This window comes from Equus caballus, chromosome 11, assembly GCF_041296265.1.
Source record: "Equus caballus isolate H_3958 breed thoroughbred chromosome 11, TB-T2T, whole genome shotgun sequence".
Taxonomy (NCBI): Eukaryota; Metazoa; Chordata; class Mammalia; order Perissodactyla; family Equidae; genus Equus; species Equus caballus.
Genome location: NC_091694.1, coordinates 59,398,083 through 59,417,721, shown reverse-complemented (window position 1 = coordinate 59,417,721; position 19,639 = coordinate 59,398,083). Strand labels below are relative to the sequence as shown.

General features: G+C 56.5%; 2 protein-coding genes and 1 long non-coding RNA gene across 6 annotated transcripts; 1 reads left to right on the top strand and 2 right to left on the bottom strand.

Moving 5' to 3' along the window:
- Nucleotides 1-8,305: 8,305 nt before the first annotated feature.
- On the bottom strand, nucleotides 8,306-9,645 carry LOC111775745 (uncharacterized). The gene is made up of 2 exons (XR_002811721.2): nucleotides 9,434-9,645; nucleotides 8,306-9,349 (listed from the first exon to the last, which is right to left on the bottom strand). It is a non-coding gene; the product is annotated as an uncharacterized lncRNA (long non-coding RNA).
- On the top strand, nucleotides 9,225-14,784 carry MAPK7 (mitogen-activated protein kinase 7). Of its 4 annotated transcripts, none has more exons than XM_070226591.1 (7): nucleotides 9,225-9,384; nucleotides 10,207-10,443; nucleotides 10,958-11,123; nucleotides 11,766-12,844; nucleotides 12,954-13,624; nucleotides 14,028-14,161; nucleotides 14,304-14,784. In XM_070226591.1, exons 2-7 carry the CDS (start codon nucleotides 10,212-10,214, stop codon nucleotides 14,455-14,457), a joined length of 2,436 nt encoding a protein of 811 aa, XP_070082692.1. In that variant the 5' UTR covers nucleotides 9,225-9,384; nucleotides 10,207-10,211; the 3' UTR covers nucleotides 14,458-14,784. The 4 variants fall into 4 exon arrangements, with proteins under 4 accessions (XP_070082692.1, XP_070082691.1, XP_070082693.1 ...); XM_070226590.1 differs by lacking the exon at nucleotides 9,225-9,384 and adding an exon at nucleotides 9,753-9,913 and having other exon boundaries at nucleotides 10,041-10,443; XM_070226592.1 differs by lacking the exon at nucleotides 9,225-9,384 and adding an exon at nucleotides 9,759-9,913.
- Nucleotides 14,785-14,903: 119 nt separating this feature from the next.
- On the bottom strand, nucleotides 14,904-18,214 carry MFAP4 (microfibril associated protein 4). Its single transcript, XM_001503524.5, has 6 exons — nucleotides 18,031-18,214; nucleotides 17,644-17,722; nucleotides 17,232-17,386; nucleotides 16,643-16,739; nucleotides 16,384-16,566; nucleotides 14,904-15,999 (listed from the first exon to the last, which is right to left on the bottom strand). Exons 1-6 carry the CDS (start codon nucleotides 18,034-18,036, stop codon nucleotides 15,752-15,754), a joined length of 768 nt encoding a protein of 255 aa, XP_001503574.1. The 5' UTR covers nucleotides 18,037-18,214; the 3' UTR covers nucleotides 14,904-15,751.
- Between the last annotated feature and the right edge of the window lie 1,425 nt (nucleotides 18,215-19,639).

The following is a 19,639-nucleotide window of genomic DNA, read 5'->3' as shown; positions in this document are numbered from 1 at the left end:
GGGAGATGTCTGGGGAGCACTGGGTGTTGGATTTGGAGCTCAGAGGAGAGGGCTGGGCTGGAGCAGGGTCGGACATGGTCGTGCTGAGCTCAGGGAGGAGCAGAGTGAGGAGAGGATGGAGCCATGGCCGTGTCTCTCCATGCTTCCAGAGAAGGCACGGGAGCAGCGGGGGAGCCAGGAGAGGCATACGGCTACAAGGTTGACTCCCTGATGACATTCGTTTGTGTCAGTCTCCCTGGAAGTCCTGGGACTTCCAAGGGCAGAGCAGATACGACTCTCCATCCTTCACCCAGGACAAGCACAGGCAGGCCTTGGGAGCGCTCTGGGACGGGCAGTGTCAGCCTGTGTGCCTACCCAGCTCCTGGGTTCTCTTGGGACCATGGGGGACTGCAGCACCAACAGTGGAGCTCCAGGCACTGTGACAGATGAGACCACCTTCCACACCCCGCCCAGGTGCGTGGTTGGCCTGGGTGTGCTGAATAGTGGAAGCAGGGGCAAGGAGAGGGGTGCTGAGAAACCACAAATGGCCCCAAGCTGGTCATGAATTCAGCCCACCACCCAGGCCTCAGGGACGGCGACTTCCCGACAGGCTTCCTGCTCTCCCTCCACCAGCCACACTCAGTTCCAGGCTGGCCTCGGGGGCAGTCCCTTCCTGCAGGGGGCTGGCATGCAAATGCCCCTGGCTGGACTGGGATCCCACTCTGCCATGGCCTGTGCCCTGTGGGCAGGTGTGCGCTGCCTCAAGCCACACCGCCTGCTTGTTGGGCACAGGCAGCAGCCGCCTGCGCCCCCTCCCAGCTTCCTGACTCTGGGAGTTTACAAGCCCCACCACGCTTGGCAGGCCTGTGCCCCTGTGGGATCAGCATTGCCCCCTGGTCTCCACGTGTAAGGCACTTTCAGGCGGAAATTGCCCTTCCTATTTTCCTCATGATCTACAGGAACGGAGGCAGCTTGTCCTGGCCACTCTGTGTGCTCAGGTAAAAGCAGACCAAGGGGAAGCGCCACAGAAGGAAGGGGTGTGTGTGTGTGTGTTTGCATGTGTGTGCAAGTCCTCACGTGTGTTCCCAGAGTGTATGTCCCAACAGTTTGTGTGTGTATCGTTCCTGTGTACACACATATGCCCCTGTGTGTGTGCCTATGCAAGCCTCTGTGAGTTCTTGTGCACATCTGAGTGTGAATGTAAATGTGTATGTAGGAGGGTTGTCTGTGCGTGCCCCTGCATCCCCGTGTGTGTGTGCACAGCAGGGTCCCTGTATCTCGTGCGTCCCTGTGTGGATATGAGCGTGTCCTGTTTCTGTGACGGTGTGCACATGTGAACACTGGTGACTGCCAGTGTGCACGGGCGTCGTGGTGTGACATGTGGCCTGTTGGGCTTGGCAGTGCTGGGTGGAGGCGGGAGGGGCAGGCTGAAGCTGCCGGCCAGCCCTGGCCTTGCCGCCCCCGCCCTGGCCCTCCTGCTTGTCATCTGGAGACACTGGGCTCTGGGCTGAGTGGGGCCTCGGTGCCCGCCACCTTTTGGAAAGAGCACAGGATTTCCCAGAGCTGGGAGAGACGAGAAAGGTGGTTGCATTGGGGAGGCTGTGGACCTTGAGTGGGGAACCTAGCCCCCCCAGGCTGCCAGCCCTCAGGGTCCCCTAGAAGAGGCCTATCCGGGCTCGGGCACTAGGAGCTTCCCACCTGCCCTCTAGCCCAGTAGAACTGGCTTTGCCCCTTTCACCTGTAGGCCACCTACTCAATATGTTCCTCACTTCTTCCTTCCTAACCAACCCTGATTTGGGGGCAGCTATGTGCCCATCTGAGCCTCCTTTGCAGCAGGAGGTGGCCTCGTGACACAGTTCTAAGGAGACGTAAGTGCCTGTCTGCTGGTGGCTACCAGGAAGGTGTTTGCTCTTGTGATGATAGGGGACAGATGTAGCACCATGTCCTTCTCCCTCTTTTATCCTGTCTGGAGCATGAATGTGATGGTTGGAGTACAGCAGCCATCTTGCAGCCATGAGTTAAGAGGGACAAAATGTCAGGAAGATGATGGCAAATTGGGAAGATAGAGCCTTAGTCCCTGACAAGCATTACCGGGCAGCTAAACCAAGGTCCTTTGGATTTCTTATGATGAAAGAAAAATAAATCTCCATGTGTTTAAACCATGGTTGGTGGGTTTTTGTTACTTGCAGCGTGATGCAATCTTACTGATCATTCCAGGTTGAGGGCTGAGAGAATGGGCTGTTCTGGCTTGCCTTGCTCCCTCTCCAGCCATGGGCCCCTCCCTCGAGACTGCTCAGACTCCTGCCCGCCCCCAGCCCATACCATTTGTGTGGTTAACAGCAGGGTCTATCTTCAAATCAGGCCTGGAACCAGTCATAATTTAGACCAACTCCCTATTTCCAGCCTTGGGGAGACAGATTCCTTCATGCATGATGGTGGACTCAATCACTACCATTGTTACACAGAAGATGAGACTGAGGTTCAGAGAAGGCTGAGGTTTGCCTAAGGTCACCAGCTGAGGTGATTACAACTCAGTCATTACCTCTATGGCAAGGTCTGAGGGCTCATGGAGGAAGTTCTTGTTCCCAACCTCCCTCGCCACGCTGTCCCACCGGCACCAGAAGTGCCCTGTTGAGAAGAGGCAGCATCCTTTGCAGGCTCATCAGTTAAACTGGCCACCTTCTTGGGAGGGAACATTCTGTTTGCGATTTCCACAGGCCACCCTGTCCGACAGGTGGCACCAGGAGCAGCAGGCTGAGGAAAGCGGGGGAAAAAGGGGAGGGGGCCCTGCAGACTGACAACTGCCTGCCCTCAAAAGAGGGGGACCGGGGAGCAGCTTCCGTTGGCCTCTGCAGACGTGGGTGTGAGCTGTGGTCTGGCCATGTGGGCTTTCCCCCCGGATGCCCCAGCCACTCACTGGGTGACAGAACCAGATTATTCATGGTGCTGGCGTTGGTCAGCGAGGTGTGTCTGTGTGTAAAGAATGGGAACTGGCTGCCGGGAGTCAGCCGGTCCCCCCACCCATGTTTTGTGGCCCTTGGGTCACTCACTCTCCCTCCCCCGCTGAGCCTGTTTTCTCAGCTGTAAACCGAGACAATGGCGTCCTCTGGAAGGACAAGGTGAAGGTAGAAATGTTTACACACCCAAGATGTTACTCAAATGCCTCCCAGTCTGGGGGGAGTTCCAAGCAACGACTGCTGGTCCAGCATCTCTGAGGGGCCAGGCTCTGCGCCAGGTGCTTTCCTGGCTATCATTTCTCGAATCCATAAAAAAGCCCAACCAGAGAGGTCTGAACATCCCCACTTTACAGACGAGGACACTGAGGTCAGGGCTGTCCAGTCTCCGCACCCTCCATGGCCTTGGGGTCCTACATGGTCAGGCTTCTGCCTACCTCTCTGGCCCCTTCCCTCTTCCATGCTCCTGGCCCCTTAGCCTGGCTGGCACTTGCTTGTCCATTAGGTCCCAACTTAGATGTTCACCCCTGACCTCCCCGGCTGAGCGAGGGGCCTCTCCTAGCTCCCCTGTGCCTGTGCATCCCCATCTTGGCACCTGTGACAGGGCCAGGAGCTGCCTGGGTGAGGACGGGGCTCCCCTGTGAGGGAGCGGGCCGGGGCTGCACGTTCACGGTTATGACCCCAGCACAGCACAGACAATAGCGAATGCCTGGGCCACGATGTGGCAGAGCAGGCTTCAAAACCAGGTTGTCTCTGATCCCAAAGTGTCTTTAGATTAAGGCGCTCCGGGACTGGAATGAAGGCAGGAACATCGGCGGAGCAGTTTTCCAGGACAGAGCCCCACCCTGAGTTCCTCAGACTTAACTGATGCGGGATCGGTGAGCCGAGGAGTCGAAAGAAAGATTTCTTAGACTCTCAAGATCTGGCAGTAGTGCTCTTTTATTTAGAGAATAGTGTGGAATAGCATGGGGACAGGACCCATGGGCAGGCAGAGCTGGTGCGTGGGGACAGGACCCACGGGCAGTCAGAGCTCCTGCTGCTGCCCTGAGTTGAGGGTTAGGGCTAATTTTATAAGGCATGGGTACGTGACTTATTTTTACTGGAAAAAAAAAAAAAGATGATGTAAAAAGTCATTAAATGATTTCAGTGCAGATGGGGTCTGGTTATTGTGCGGTCATATAACTTTAGATATGAATCTGGCCATATAGATCGGCATGTAGGTGAGGATGCCCTGGGCTTCTCTCCCTGGGGCAGTCCTAATTCATACCATAAAAAAAGTCCACTGGGTCGTATAGTTTGGCATGTAGCCCAGGTCACCTTGGGCTTCTCTAGCTGGGGCAGCCTTAATCCACATCATTGACCAGACCTCCTCAGGCGGCAGAGGTATGGATGGGTAGGGCACACTGCTATTTCTACTGGCCCAGCACCCATCCCACTTTCCTTAAAGCCCAGGTTTCCTTTGGGACAATGGCTCTCAGCTGCTCACAATCTGAGGTGTTTGGCTGGGGCTGGAGTCCCCTCCTCCTTTCAGAGGCACAGATGACTCAGGTCTGGCCAATCAGCACACACCCTGGCTGAGGCTGTGGGCTCGGGGGGTGGGGAGGGAGGCAGGGGGTGCAGCCCCTGGAGGGTGTTTGAAGGAGTCTGCCGCTGGGAGCTCCCTGATGCTTCCCAAAGGATGAGGGCTACTGGTCTGCAGCTCAGGACGGCCTTGGGGCTTGATCAGAGCTGGGAACCACCACGTGATAGGACGGGACTGAACGAGCCTCAAAGCGTCCACCACAGAGCGCATCACGCACCCCAACCGGTTCCTCTTTGGGGGTCCCCATCTCGATGACATCTCCACTGCCTACCCAGAAACTCTGACACCTCCTGCACTTGCCTCCCTCCACATTCTTCTTTCAGGGACCCATGCTCTGTGTTCCTGCTGCCACTGCCTAGTCCAGACCCCCATCAGTCACCTGGACTGACAGTAATCCCCATGTCTCTAGCCTCCCTCCTTCAAGGACACCCTCCGTGCTGTTTGCCAGAAAGATTTTTCAGGAAGGCAACTCTGAAGGGCAGTTTCCTACTCAAAAGTCTTCAGACACTCCCAGTAGCCCAAACCAGGAATCGTAAACTCAAATGCCCACAGTGGCTAGGCAGGAGACATGAGTCCAGAGACTTGAATATTTGTATATAATACATGTGATAGTCTTCATTGTTTTGACACATGTCCTGTCAGCCTCTTTTGTTTTCCTGCTTTTAATAATATGTAGAAAACAATGGTGCAAGTACAATGATAAATGGCATGTGACACTTGAACTGTGCTGGGGAGGTATCGGGGAGCGGTGGGTGAACTGGAGAGCCCACGCCCGTCCAATGGTGGGGCTACTGCTCAGTTAGTCCATAACTGCTATGTGGAAATGTAGGTCTGATGTTGACAGATCTTCTGATTTTCTGGAAAATACCAACCAACCAACCCAGAAATCATGATTTTTATGATATCGCCCCATTTTTAACGTAGGCAAATAATTCCAAGCTTTTAAAAAGCACTGTGTGAGTCATTCCCCCATACTGCTGGTGGAAGTCTAAATGGGTACAATCTCTAAGAACAGAAATTTGATATTAACTTTTACAATTACAAGCACAATCTTTAACTTGGCACTCCCACTTCTGGCTATTTATCCTGCAGATACGCTTGCAGGGCGCAAAATGGTGTGTTCAAGACGATTCATGACAGCACTGTTTACAACAGCAAAAAATGTAAACGAATCTAACTGTCACCTGGAGGGTGTTGGTTAAATCGATTGCACTTGTAAATGGATACTATGCAGCTGTAAAAAAGAATGAGGTGGTCTCTTAGATGTGACATCAAAAGCACAATGACAAAAAACACAGATAAATTGGAATTCATCTCAACTAAAACTTTCAAATTTTACAATCTTTTGTGCTTCAAATGATACTATCAAGAAAGTGAAAAGACAATCCACAGAATGGGAATAAATATTTGTAAATCTTATATCTGATAAGGGATTTATATGCCAAATATATAAAGAACTCTTATAACTCAACGATAAAAAGGTAAATAATGCAATTAAAAATGGACAAAGGATTTGAATAGACATTTCCCCAAAGAACACAAAAAGATGCTGAACATCGTTAGTCATGAGGGAAATGCAAATGAAAACCACAATGACATACCACTTCACACCCACTAGGATGGATCTAAGTAAAAAAAAAAAAAAAAGGGAAAATAACAAGTGTTGGTGAGGATGTGGAGAAATTAGAACCCTCAAATATTGCTGTTCAGATTGTAAAGTGGGGCAGCCACTGGAGAAAACAGTTTGGCAGTTCCACAAAAAGTTAAACATAAAAGTTTACCACATGAGCCAGCAATCCCAACCCTAGGCATATACCCAAGAGAACTGGAAACATGTCCACATGAAAACTTGTACATAAATGTTCACAGCAGCATCATCATTTATAATTGCCAAAAAGTGGAAATAACTCAAATGTCCATCAACTGATGAACAAATAAACAAAATTTGGTATGTCCAAACAATGCAACATATTTGGTCTTAGAAAGGAATGAGGGGCTGGCCCCATGGCCAAGCGGTTGGGTTCACACGCTCTGCTTCAGCGGCCCAGGGTTTCACCAGTTTGGATCTTGGGTGTGAACACGGCATCGCTCATCAGGTCATGCTGAGGTGGCATCCCACATGCCACAACTAGAAGGACCCACAACTAAAATATACAACTATGTACTGGAGGGATTTGGGGAGAAAAAGTAGGAAAAAAAAAAAAAGACTGGCAACAGTTGTTAGCACAGGTGCGAATAAAAAAAAAAAGGAAGGAAATCCTGACCCATGCTACAAGGATGAATCTTGAAATCATTATGCCAAGTGAAGGAAGTCGACACAAAAGGTCATATATCGTAAGATTCCATTTATGTGAAATGTCCAGGGTAGGCAAATCCAGAGACACAAAGTAGATGGGGGAGGAGAACTGAGGAGTCACTGCTAATGGGTTTCTTTTCGGGTGATGCAAATGTTCTAAAATTAGGTAGTTGTGATGGTTGCACAACTCTGTGAACACACTGAAAAACACTGAATTGCTCACTATAATAATTTTATAGTATGTGAATTATATCTCAAAAAAGCTGTTATAAAAAAAGAATGAGGGACCTCTCTGGTTATGGATATTTAATGATCTTCAGGAAAAGTGCATGTAAAATGCTACCTTGTGTATATTGAAGGGGAGGATAATAAAAACACGTATTTGTACTTACTTGTGTTGACTCTCTATTGCTTGTTTCTTATTTCCAGTAAGAAACTATAATGTTCACTGCAGCACTATTCACAATAGCCAAGACGTGGAAACAACCTAAGTGTCCATTAATGCATGAATGGATAAAGATGTGGTATATATACACAATGGAATACTACTCAGCCATAAAAAAGATGAAATCTTGCCATTTGCAACAACATAGATGGACCTTGAGGGTATTAGCTAAGTGAAATAAGTCAGATAGAGAAAGACAAATATTATATGATCTCACTTATACGTGGAAGGTACACAAACAAACACAAAGATATAGAAAACAGATTGGTGGTTACCAGAAGGGAAAGGGGATGGGAGGGCAAAAGGGGTAAAGGGGCACATGTGTACAGTGACACACGGCCACTGGACTTCTGGTGGTGAAGACGATGCAGTCTATACGGAAATCAAAATGATGTACACCTGAAATTGATACGTTACAAACCAACGGTACTTCAATTAAAAAAAGAAAAGAAAAAAAGGCAGGCATCCAGAAGTAGGACCAAGATTTTTCACTTAAACCTTTTTACATTGTTTTGAACGACGTGAAACATTCCTTTTTAAAGAAGAGGTCAGTCGTGTCACATGCAGCAGAGCTCAGTAAGGCAAGGACTGAAGAATGTCCATTGGCTTTCACTATAGTTTGATGATTGATAACTTTTCCAGGACAGATTCAGGGCTGAGTGAGGGGAAAGGCAAAGCAGCTCATAGGGGATTGAAAGGTAAATGAGAAGCAGGGAGTCTCTAGCAGAGATTGTGGAATAGTCTGTAACTTGTATACCCAGCCTTGCTGAAACAGTCACAGAGAGGTACTTAGAAGATACATAGTTTATGAGTCTCTTCTGATACTTCAGGTTTTATTCCTGGGTTAGACAGCATCATCACACAGCTGTCCACCCGGCCCCCTGGAGACGTGTTTGTGTCCTGCTTTTGTACACCCTCTACCTCCACTGAGGGGCCCCGCAGGCCTTACACTGCACGTGCCTCAGAGTCAGGGAAGAATGTCCACTGTATCACCTAAAGAAAGGTCATCGGAGAAATTCTTTCAGACCTCAGTGACAGAAAATGTCCGCTTCCCATGAATATGATTTCTTTATTAATGTTCAATGCAAATCGTGTGACAGATAATTCGGCTTTTTACTAAGCTGTCAGGAAAATCAGAAACAAATTTATAGTTTTAAACTCAGGAGGCCCATATGATCTTTGTCTAAATACTAGATATTTATTTATCCTGGGGCTGACCTAATACTCCTAAATACATGTTTCTTTGTTGAGTTTTTAAAAATGCAGTACTATCTACTTTTCTACCTTAATGTTTAGATTCTAACAAACTTCTTAAAATTCAGTGCAAAAGTATGGAAAAGAGTGAACAAAAAGAAACTGTCACCACTAGAAAAGAGAAGGGCTTCTGAGGAGCTGGTAAATTCTTTCGTTTAATTCAATACACTGGCTCCTCTGCTCCTCGGCCTCCCAGCCTCCGCCTCCCTGTTTCCCCGGCTCGAGCTCGGCCCTTCCCGCTCTTCGCAGTTGGTGGAGAAAGCCACCTGTGGAGTCCGCACTCCAGAACCTTCCTCCTTCCAGCCCCACCTCGAGCCCCTGCTTAACACCTTCCCCCCGCTCCCACTGCCCACCACGTCGCCTCCACCACCTGGACACCGGGCCGAGCGGGAACGGTGGTCGCTAAGCACGTGCTGGACGAATGAACGAATTACGGGGCTCTGGAGGGGGCGAGGGCACCTGGTCTCCAGCGCGGGCTCTGCTGGCCCGAGAGGCCGAGGCCGGACGACCCACCCGCTGCCCCTCAGCCCCGCCGCGACCCACCCAGCGGAAGCCGTGGGACACAGCCGCCGCCCGGAGACAACGCGCCGGACACGGGAAACCGTCAGCCGAGGCCCAGGGACGCCGGAAGCTGCGCGGAGAGGACCAGCCACCGGAAGTCAGTGGCAGCTTCAGGCCGGACGCTCTAGAATCCTGGAGGACCTGGATCTCTGTGGTTGGACGTGACGGATCACCCTCTACTCGGGATCATGCATTCTCACAGCCCGGCTCCCCGACTGATCCAGAAGATGGTGGGGCACAATCCCCCGGGCGATGGGGACTGACGAGGGAGGAAGGGCCTAAAAGAGGGGGATTTCGTGACTCGGCCGCCAAGGTAACAGTCCCCAGCACCTTAGCCCCTCCGACCTCCCGTGACCACCTACCACTGGCTGGAGGAGACCGAGCCGATAGCTGGGGTTACGCCCGCGCGCGCGCGCACGTACGGGGGCGTTGCCTTCCGTTCACGCGCGCTCGGGGCCGCCAGCGCGCATGCGTCAGAAGACGGCGCCCGGCCGGGAGCACACCCCTGGGAAGAGCCGGGCGCCCTCTGGGCGGCTCCCGCCGGCGAGCTGGACAGCGGCGCGCGCGCGCGGGCGGAGGCGTGGCTTCCTCGGCCGGCGGGCCCGGATTGGATGCCGCAAGTCTGAGGGGTGGGAACCTCCTCGGAGGCCGCCCAGCGATTGGCCAGAGGCTGGAAGGAGCGTGTTCTTGGAGGCGGGGCGGGGGCCGGCAGGGCGAGCCCGACGCCGAGGTGGTGGCGGCGGCCTTGAATAAGTGAGTGAGCGGCTCCTGGAGTGCCTCTCCGCCGGGGACGGGAGGTCGGGGGGTCCCGGGACCCCCGAAAGCCGCGAGGCGACGCCGAGGTGAGGCGCCGTGCGTGAACGCGGGCGAGGGAAGCGGAGCGCCCCGCCCTCCCGCCCTTCCTGGACCGCGCCTCGCGGCGCCTCCCCCGCCGGCCCGCGTCCGCCCGCACCCGCGCTCGGCGCCGAGCCCCGGGTGTGCGCGGCCGACGCGCGCCCGCGCTCTCTTCCGCCCCCTCCCCGGCTCCCGCTGGCTCCGCTCCGGGAACTCGGAAGTTCCCTGGTCCTGCCCCGCCTCACAGGGGGGAAACTGAGGCCCGGGGGGCGGGCCCCTCCTCTCCCGCGTCTCCACGCAGACGCCATGGCCGAGCCCCTGAAGGAGGAAGACGGCGAGGACGGCTCCGGGGAGCCCCCCGGGCCTGTGAAGGCGGAGCCCGCCAGCGCCGCCGCCTCCGTGGCGGCCAAGAACCTGGCCCTGCTCAAAGCCCGCTCCTTCGACGTGACCTTCGACGTGGGGGACGAGTACGAGATCATCGAGACCATCGGCAACGGCGCCTACGGCGTGGTGTCCTCCGCGCGCCGCCGCCTCACCGGTGAGCCCCGGCCGCGGCCCGGCAGGAGGCCGGCGGGGGTCCCGCTCCGGTGCGCGGATCGGGGGTGCCGCCCGGGTGCCGGGCTGCGCTGGGCGTGCTGCTCGCGGGGGCTGGATGCCGGCCCGGCAGCCCGCTCCCTCCTTGCGTGACCGTCCCAGTGAGGCCGGGGCGGCCTCATGTCCGGGGCAGAGCCTGGCCCGAGCGCGCGGGCGGCGCGGCGCGAGGCGGAGTGGGCACAGGGCTGCGGTCCAGGCTGCCTCTGGCCGGCTGTGCAGCCCCCAGCGGGCTGCGCCAGGGATTCCTGTCGCTACCTTTGCGCTCTTGGCACCTGCCTCAGGGGACAGATGTGGGGGAACCTGAGCCCTTAGGCGAGTGCTGAGCTCAGGGCTGGGCGGTGGGGGCTTGGCGCGTGGCCGCTGTTTGCATCCTGGCAGGGAGGTGTTGAAAGGGGCCTTGGGCCGCGCGCACCTACCCCCACGTGCCTTATGCTGTCTGCCTTTTCTCTGCTCCCCAGGCCAGCAGGTGGCCATTAAGAAGATCCCTAACGCTTTTGACGTGGTGACCAATGCCAAGCGGACCCTCAGGGAGCTGAAGATTCTCAAACACTTCAAGCACGACAACATCATTGCCATCAAGGACATCCTGAGGCCCACCGTGCCCTATGGCGAGTTCAAATCTGTGTAAGGAGCAGGGGTGGGAGAGGGAGGCAGAATTGGGTCCTTTTCTGAAGGCTGGGACCATATTGCTGAAGTTCTGGGAGGGCAGCTGAACCTAACGTGGCAGGCTGGGAAAATTCCCACAGTTCCAGTACCAGTGCTCCCTTACGGCTTTGTCCGGGATGACTGTGATTCCTCAGGAAGAGGACAGGCGGTTTTATGGAATCTCAGTATATAGGATGGCAAATGTGGGACTTTCATACCATAAGTGCACCCTCCTACTCCCATAGCAGACATCACTAATCAATCTCAGAACTTTCCTACAGAAAATGGAGGAGGCTTCGTAATTTCATCATAGTTTTTCAAGCAGGCACTACCAAACAATGGAGATGGCCCCAAAACTAAACCTATTGGCCAGACCTGGTTTAGTCCACCCCCATCTTTTCTATGATGGGGAAACTACGTCTGGAGAGAAAAGTGATACAACTTCACTAAAGTTCATGGAAAAGTCATAGAGAATCTAGAATCTTCGTACCATACCATGCCATTGGCCCTTACAGAGTCGAAGGGTAAGGCTGTTACGTGTCTGAAGCCAGAAGGGTGTGGTGAAGATAGGACTGGAGTGTGGGCGAGACAAGCCATGTCTCTCTTCCCTGCCCCTTCTAGCTATGTGGTCTTGGACCTGATGGAGAGTGACCTGCACCAGATCATCCACTCCTCGCAGCCGCTTACGCTGGAGCACGTGCGCTACTTCCTGTACCAGCTGCTGCGGGGCCTCAAGTACATGCATTCAGCTCAGGTCATCCACCGTGACCTCAAGCCCTCCAACCTGTTGGTGAATGAGAACTGCGAGCTCAAGATTGGTGACTTTGGCATGGCTCGCGGCCTGTGCACCTCGCCCGCTGAGCACCAGTATTTCATGACTGAGTATGTGGCCACGCGCTGGTACCGTGCCCCTGAGCTCATGCTCTCACTGCATGAATATACCCAGGCTATTGACCTGTGGTCTGTGGGCTGCATCTTCGGTGAAATGCTGGCCAGACGCCAGCTCTTCCCAGGCAAAAACTACGTGCACCAGCTGCAGCTGATCATGATGGTGCTGGGTACCCCATCGCCAGCTGTGATTCAGGCTGTGGGGGCTGAGAGGGTGCGGGCCTACATCCAGAGCCTGCCGCCGCGCCAGCCTGTGCCCTGGGAGACAGTGTATCCAGGTGCTGACCGCCAGGCCCTCTCACTGCTGGGGCGCATGCTGCGTTTCGAGCCCAGCGCCCGCATCTCAGCAGCTGCCGCCCTTCGCCACCCCTTCCTGGCCAAGTATCATGACCCTGATGATGAGCCTGACTGTGCCCCACCCTTTGACTTTGCCTTTGACCGTGAAGCCCTCACCCGGGAGCGCATTAAGGAGGCCATTGTGGCTGAGATTGAGGACTTCCATGCAAGGCGTGAGGGCATTCGCCAGCAGATCCGCTTCCAGCCTTCCCTGCAGCCTGTGGCCAGTGAGCCTGGCTGCTCCGACATTGAGATGCCCAGTCCATGGGCTTCCAGTGGGGACTGTGCCATGGAGTCACCTCCTCCAGCCCCACCGCCATGCTCCGGTCCTGCGCCTGACACCATTGATCTGACCCTGCAGCCACCCCCGCCGCCCAGTGAACCAGCCCCTCCGAAGAGAGAAGGTGCCATCTCAGACAACACCAAGGCAGCCCTCAAAGCTGCCCTGCTCAAGTCCTTGCGGAGCCGGCTCAGAGGTGCCTTGTGGAGGCAGTGGCTGGCCAGGGGGTGGGGTGGCGGAGGAGTGACTCCAGACTTGGACAGGGCCTCAGGCTCTTACCTTTCCCCTGCCCAACTTCCCTGCAGATGGCCCTAGTGCTCCCCTGGAAGCTCCTGAGCCTCGGAAGCCAGTGACAGCCCAGGAGCGCCAGCGGGAGCGGGAAGAGAAGCGGCGGCGGCGGCAGGAGCGAGCCAAGGAGCGGGAAAAGCGTCGGCAGGAGCGGGAGCGCAAGGAGCGAGGAGCTGGGGCCTCTGGGGGCCCCTCCACTGATCCCCTGGCTGGGCTGGTGCTCAGTGACAATGATCGCAGCCTGCTGGAGCGCTGGACTCGCATGGCCCAGCCCCCAGCCCCCACCCCAGCACCAGCCCAAGCCCTGGTACCAACGCCCGCCCCAGCGCGGCCCGCCAGCCCTCCTGCTGGCCCTGTAGCCCAGCCTGCTGGCCCCCCACCACAACCTGCAGGCTCCACCCCTGGTCCTGTACCACAGCCTGCCTGCCCAGCCCCTGGTCCTGCTCCCCACCCTGCTGGCCCTCCTGGGCCCATCCCTGGCCCTGCTCTCCAGACCACCACCTCCTCTAGCCTCCTGGCCCCCCAGTCTCTTGTGCCACCTGCCGGGCTGCCTGGCCCCAGCACTCTGGGTGTTCTGCCTTATTTCCCATCTGGCCCACCCCCTCCAGACCCCGGGGGGGCCCCTCAGCCCTCCACCTCAGAGTCACCCGATGTCAACCTGGTAACCCAGCAGCTGTCCAAGTCGCAGGTGAGAGGAGAGGCCCAGGCCATGGGCACACCTGGATCCGGGCCCAGGGAAAATGGGTTTGGGACGTCCTTGCTGTTTGTTGGGGACAGGGGGATGGGAGAGGTTTGGATGTGTCCTTGTTCTATGAAAACTGAGTGGGAGCTGGAGCTTTATCTCTGAATTTGTCCCCCTGCTCATGGAAGGAACAGAATGGCGATGAGCAGGTTGTTGGGAGGCAAGTAAGATGCCTCCAGGGAAGTGCCCGGCCTGGAGGTGGGCCCCAGCCAGCACTCAGTGATTGTCGAAGCTGGTGCTGTCACCCATGGGTGTCCAGACAGTCACTGGCAGCATCAGGACAGGGCCCTGCAGACCTCAGCCTGCTCTTGATGGTGCCTGCATTGTAACCTGCTGTCATCCCCTGCAGGTGGAGGATCCCTTGCCCCCTGTCTTCTCGGGCACTCCAAAGGGCAGTGGGGCCGGCTATGGTGTTGGTTTTGATCTGGAGGAATTCCTAAACCAGTCTTTCGACATGGGCGTGGCTGACGGGCCACAGGATGGGTAAGATGGCTGGACCGAGCTAGAATGGGGCTGTGGGCAGGGGTTCTTGGTGTAGGAGGAGCTTGCCCGTGGGATGGTCAGGGAGCCCCTAGGCTAACAGCGCTTCTCCCCTCTACCCTCCCTGCTTCCCTTTCCCTTGCAGCCAAGCGGACTCGGCCTCGCTCTCAGCCTCCCTTCTTGCTGACTGGCTTGAGGGCCACGGCATGAACCCTGCTGACATTGAGTCCCTGCAGCGTGAGATTCAGATGGACTCCCCGATGCTGCTGGCTGACCTGCCTGACCTCCAGGAGCCCTGAGGCCCACAGCCTGTGCCTTGCCACCAGAGGCGGGCCGACCCAGCTCCAAGGCCCACAGGAGCATCCCTGAGGGCTGGAGCCATGGGCCCGGCAGGGGAAGCTCGGCTTGGATTATTCTGCAGGTTCATCTCAGACCCACCCTGCAGCCTTAAGCAGTCACCTGAGCCACCACCAAGCCATCAGGAAACCCCCACTCCCGGAGCGATCCTTTTCAGTATTGTATTTTTATTATTATTGTTGTTGTTGTTATTATTATTATTATTATTATACGATGTTTTTGCCATCAAAATGAGGCCCGTGAAATATATGGTCCCCTTCAGTGCCTAACTCCAGTTGTCTTTTTGAAATTGAGGGCAGCGTGCCGTCAGTAAGGGAGCAAGGAGGAGCCAGGTCCCCACATTTGGGGGCCAAGCAAATGCATTTGCGTGCACAACAGTCAAAGCCAGTTCATTAAAGTCTTGAGGTTTATTGAGACCTCCAGTCCCCACCCGTTTCCAGCCCCACAGAGGTGGTCCTCTGCCCCCGCACATGGTCAAACTCAACCTGGGGTTGGTGGGGAGACCTCACATCTATGCCTACCTTGGTTATGGCTGTTCTAGGGTGGCGTGCAGTAGCCGTGGTGAAATACAGTTTGATATTGAGCTTTGGGGGCCTGGGACAGGCAGGGGAGAAGCTCAGTATGATAGTGAGTGGGGCTGGGGGTCCATGGTGCTCACCACTGGGAAATAAGTTGGTGAGAGGGAGGCAAAGGATGGGAGATACTCTGAGAACAGCCAGGGAAAGTGCTGGGGTGTGGCAATGGCAGCCACATGCAGGTGGTCTGGTGTACACTGGGTGTTGGTCAGACTGCACCAGCTCAGTCTAACATGCTAGGGTGGCCCCAGACGGAGGAGTCCACGGTAAGGGAGCTGGCTAAGGTGGAAAACAAAAGCCTGCAGTCTGGGAGAGCTGCTCCCGGGTCTCAGCCTTTGAGATAGGGCAGAGGCAACTGAGAGACTCATGGAGCCCAGCCACGTGCAGGCTGGGATGGCCGTGCCTTTCAGAGGAGGCCTGGGAAGCTGCTGGCAGCTTAGCCTCAGGTGGAGGGGTCAGAGGCCTGGCTTAGAGATGGATGCCCTGGCTGTGACGGGATCAGTTGGGGCTAGAGCCGCAAGGCCCCCTGTGAGGAGCAGGTGCTAAGAGAGCAGCAGAACCAGCGTATCAGGGGCCCTGGGGTGGGGCAGGGGCTGCAGAGGGAGCACTCGTGGATACCTGGAGCAGCCAGGCGAGGGTTAGAGCCTGCGGGGCCAGCCCCTCAGGTCCGCCGGATTTTCATCTCGGTGCGCTTGAGGGAGTAGTAGAAGCCCTTCCACTGGGCCCAGTTGATGCCATTGGCGTAGGAGAGGTGGGAGCCACCCAGGTAGAAGCCATTGAGGTTGGCGAAGTGGCAGCTGCGGAACCAGAAGGCTCCCGAGGAGAGAGCTGCGCAGTTCTGCACAAAGAGGTCCTGGTCTCGGTCGAAAGTGGAGAACTTCTGGCCACTGTGGTAGGACAGGGAGTCGCCTGGCGGAGGAGAAGAGGGATGGGGCTGCTGAGGCTGGGAGCTGAGCCCCGAGCTGGCAGGGAGGAGGGTGACGGCAGTAACGAGTGACGCTGAGAGAGACATCACGTGGCAGCCTGGCAGGATGGGACACCCTCCCTGAGCCAGATGTTGGGTAGTTGTGCTTCTGCAATGAAGAGAAACAGCTGCTCCTCACGGGGCTGCCTGGAGTGAGCGGACACCGCTTCTCTCCAGAGCTGAGGCCCAAGCTGGTTGGCAGGCAGCTGTGGCCCTTCCAGGCCAGGAGGGGAAAGGAGGGGCCTGAAGGGGGTCAGGGGCCAGCTGGGCAGTGCCAGCCCTGGCTTCTCCCCCCACGGTCCCTCCTTAGGCTGGCAGGCGGGGGATACCTGCCCCGCCGTCCTCGAAGCCTGCCACGTAGAGGGTGTAGCCGTCCTCCTCGGCGCTGACCGCGTTGGGCGAGATGGAGAACTCGGCATACTTGGCAGAGGCTGTGTTGTTCTCAAAGTCCTCCAGGTCCACCAGTAGCTCGTACTTCTGCTTCAGCGTCAGAAGGTGCAGGTTCTGCAGCCCTGGGGAGGAGGGGCAGCTGGTCAGCAAGGCCCTGGCTCTGGGGCAGCCCTCCAGCCCGCCTGGGCCCCACCTTACCCAGCCAGTACTCCCCGTCGGCTCTGCCGAAGCCTAGCTTGTAGTCATTCCAGCCCCGGAAGAAACTCACCGAGCCGTTAAATCTCTTCTGGAAAACCTGGAGCAGAGAGGACGGGCCTGGACGGTCAGGGGTCCAGTGGGCAGGGGCCTCACCCAGGCACGGACCCTGTGATGCTGAGGCTGTTTGTTAAAGGACTTGAGGGGCCTAAAACAAGGCGCATGCTGGCATCAGGCCCCTCAGTGAGCAGCTGCTGAGTGCCAGGAAGAGGTTAAGAGGGGGGTGTTCTAGAATTCAACCGCCTGGATATGAGTCGTGGTGCTGGCTGTGTGACCTTGGGCAAGTTACTTCATCTTTCTGGGCTTCAGTTCTTAGTCTCTAAAAGGTCCCTTCCTCCCAGGACTGCTGTGAGGATTACATGCACTAACCTACCTTAAGCACCTGGAATCCTGTGTTGGCAGCAGCTCACAAACTATGCCACAGGTATTGTTATCCCCATTTTAGAGATGACGAAACTGAGGCTCACAGAGGTGAAGCCTGGTCACACAGTGGGGACTAGAAACAGGTCTCTGTCCCTCTCCTCCCACTCACCGTCCACTTCCCACCCGAGGTGGTCATGTCACAGAAGACGGGCACGGGCACGCTGGGGCCTGAAGGGTAGATGAGGTACACGCCATCCGTCTGGTAGCCCTGGGAGTAGATGTCGTCACAGTCCAGGGGCTGCTGAAGGCAAGACTTCTCCAGAGCTGGGGGGCGGGGAGGGTGAGGAGAAGGCCACTAAGGCATAAAGGACACTTCATCACGCCAGTTTGCCTCCCAAGGACTCTGCCACAACCAACTGCAAGATCTCTGTTAGAGGGGAGTGCTGATCGGCTCATCCACCTGCCCCATTTCATAGGAGGAGACAGGCTGGGCTCAGCCGTGAGGCCTGACTCCCAGATACCCAGCCTCTCCTCGCCCGGCCCCGATGGCCAGGCTGTGTTTGTGAACATGGGCTGCTTACCATCTCCCCGGATCCCGGAGACCTGTGGGGCGCAGGGGGGTGTGGAGAAAAGCAGCAGAAGCGGCAGGGCCAGGAGGGCCTGGCAACAGGAAAACAGGGTCACCTCCCTGCAGCCCCTTCCCCAGCCCCGGAGCCCTCTGCTTTCTCTGCAGTGGCCGCATCACACAAACCACCCCCGCCAGAAACCCCTTGCCTACCCTTTGGTCCCTCTTTCCCCTCCTAAGAAACCCCGCACTCTGGGACAGGCTCAGTGCCCTCATAGCTTGAAAGTTTCAACTGGATCGTGAAAACTCCCTGTGCCTTCACAACCCTCTGTCTGGCAAGGGTCCTCTCCACAGGGTGGGCTCTGTCCCGCAGTGCCCTGAGTCCTCCTCCCCAGGCCCGTACCTTCATGCTGCCAGTTCAGCTCAGAGCGGCTGGGTGTCTGCTGCCCCAGACTGCAGCCGCCCACAGTTATGTGCTGGGCTCGGGCCAGCCTCCCCAACCCCGCCCCCTGTAGCTGGAGAACCCCCCTCTCCCGGCACTGAACCAGCATCCGCTTACACTGTCGGGGGCCGGGGGAGGCGGGGCTGGGGCCGGGGGACCACCTGTGTCTCATTAGGCCTGTCCAGGCCAGAGCGCCGCAGACGTTAACTCCCTGCTAGCTCAGACTGCTCCCTGGATCCTCCGCCCCCTGCCCCCTGGACCTGTGGGCCCCCTGGTACCCCCAGCCCATCCCCTGCTTCCTGATGGCCCCCCTTCAGATGTCTGTTTATTTTCTCCCTTTCCTTTCCTAGCCTGTGTTTCATCAGGCATTGGGGGAAGGCTGAGCAGTGGTGGGGAGGGTGTGGGCATGCCTGGGTTCTGGGGAGGGGAGGCCCATTCTGGGGGAGCAGAAGGCTGGGGGGGTGCAGCTTCAGAGCTCTTGATGTGGGATCCGGGCTGGGGCTGGGGGTGGGGGACAGGGGCAGCGGGGGCCAGGCAGTCTCCTGGCAGGGCTGGGACATTTCTGAGCCATGAGCACAGCCTGCAGACGTCCAACTGCTGTCTGCCCCAGCTGAAGCCAGGGCCCCTCTCCAGCCCCCTTCCAGCCCGCCTCGCTCTGGCCCCCTCAGGCCCCCTCCTTTCCCCTCCCGCAGAGTTCCCTGGGCAATCTGTCTGGCTCACACACCCGAGCATGAGGCCTCTTTTGTTTTTCTTCACCTCACCCCACCCCCCTTCCTTCTTCCAAACCGCTCACTTCGCTGGCGTCCCACCTCAGACTTCCCTCCAGGCGCCTCTCAACCAGTGTCCCATCCTCAACCCTGAAAACCCACCTCTCCCCTTGCCCCTGTTGAGCCGAGGTCTTGTCCTGTTGGCCTCCCGACCATCCCTTAGGCCCGTCTGCTCCTTCCTCCACTCAGGCCCCAGGCCTCCTTGGAGCCTCTTGCCAGGATGCTCACTGCTCCAGCCTCTTCACAGATCTCCTTGCTTCTGGGCTCCCCCTCCTTCCGTCCTCTGCACAGGCTGCCAGAACAGCCTTTCTAGATGGCTGCTCTGTTAGCGCCTGCTTAAAGCCTGGGGTGGCTCCCTCACCTCAGGGCTGAGGCTGAGTTTCTCACCTTGGACTTGAGGGGAGTTTTAAGTCTGGCTCCAACGTACCATACTGACCATAAAGTACAATCTAGCCACACCACACTTCTTGCCGTGGGGCTTCCCCTTCCTTTGCCTGCTCTGTTCCCTGTTGGGCCTACCTGTCAGTCTCCGCTGGTTGGCCATGAGTGCCAGGGTCTGTGGCTCTCATTCCAGGACACTCAACACCCATCACAGAGCACGGCACAGAGCAGGCCGGGCACAGCATTCATTCACAGATCAAATATCTTTCGAGCACCTACTTTGTGCTGGCTGCTGGGTATACAGTTATCTGCCCCAAGGAGTGGCAAACACAGGCTTTAGAGTGCAAATGTAATGTGTGTTATGAAAGAACCTTTGCCAAAGGGATGAACAAATGAAATATTCAGAGGCGTGAAGTAAGAAG

Excerpts from the sequence above, each read along its gene's own strand:
- MFAP4 (XM_001503524.5), bottom strand. Across the intron at positions 17,387-17,643 it reads CTCCGGGATCCGGGGAGATG|CTCTGGAGAAGTCTTGCCTT; the intron begins GTAAGCAGCCCA and ends CCCGCCCCCCAG. Across the intron at positions 16,000-16,383 it reads CTTCGAGGACGGCGGGGCAG|GCGACTCCCTGTCCTACCAC; the intron begins GTATCCCCCGCC and ends CTCCTCCGCCAG.
- MAPK7 (XM_070226591.1), top strand. The coding sequence starts at position 10,212 with ATGGCCGAGCCCCTGAAGGAGGAAGACGGCGAGGACGGCTCCGGGGAG. Across the intron at positions 10,444-10,957 it reads CGCGCGCCGCCGCCTCACCG|GCCAGCAGGTGGCCATTAAG; the intron begins GTGAGCCCCGGC and ends TCTGCTCCCCAG. Across the intron at positions 13,625-14,027 it reads AGCAGCTGTCCAAGTCGCAG|GTGGAGGATCCCTTGCCCCC; the intron begins GTGAGAGGAGAG and ends CATCCCCTGCAG.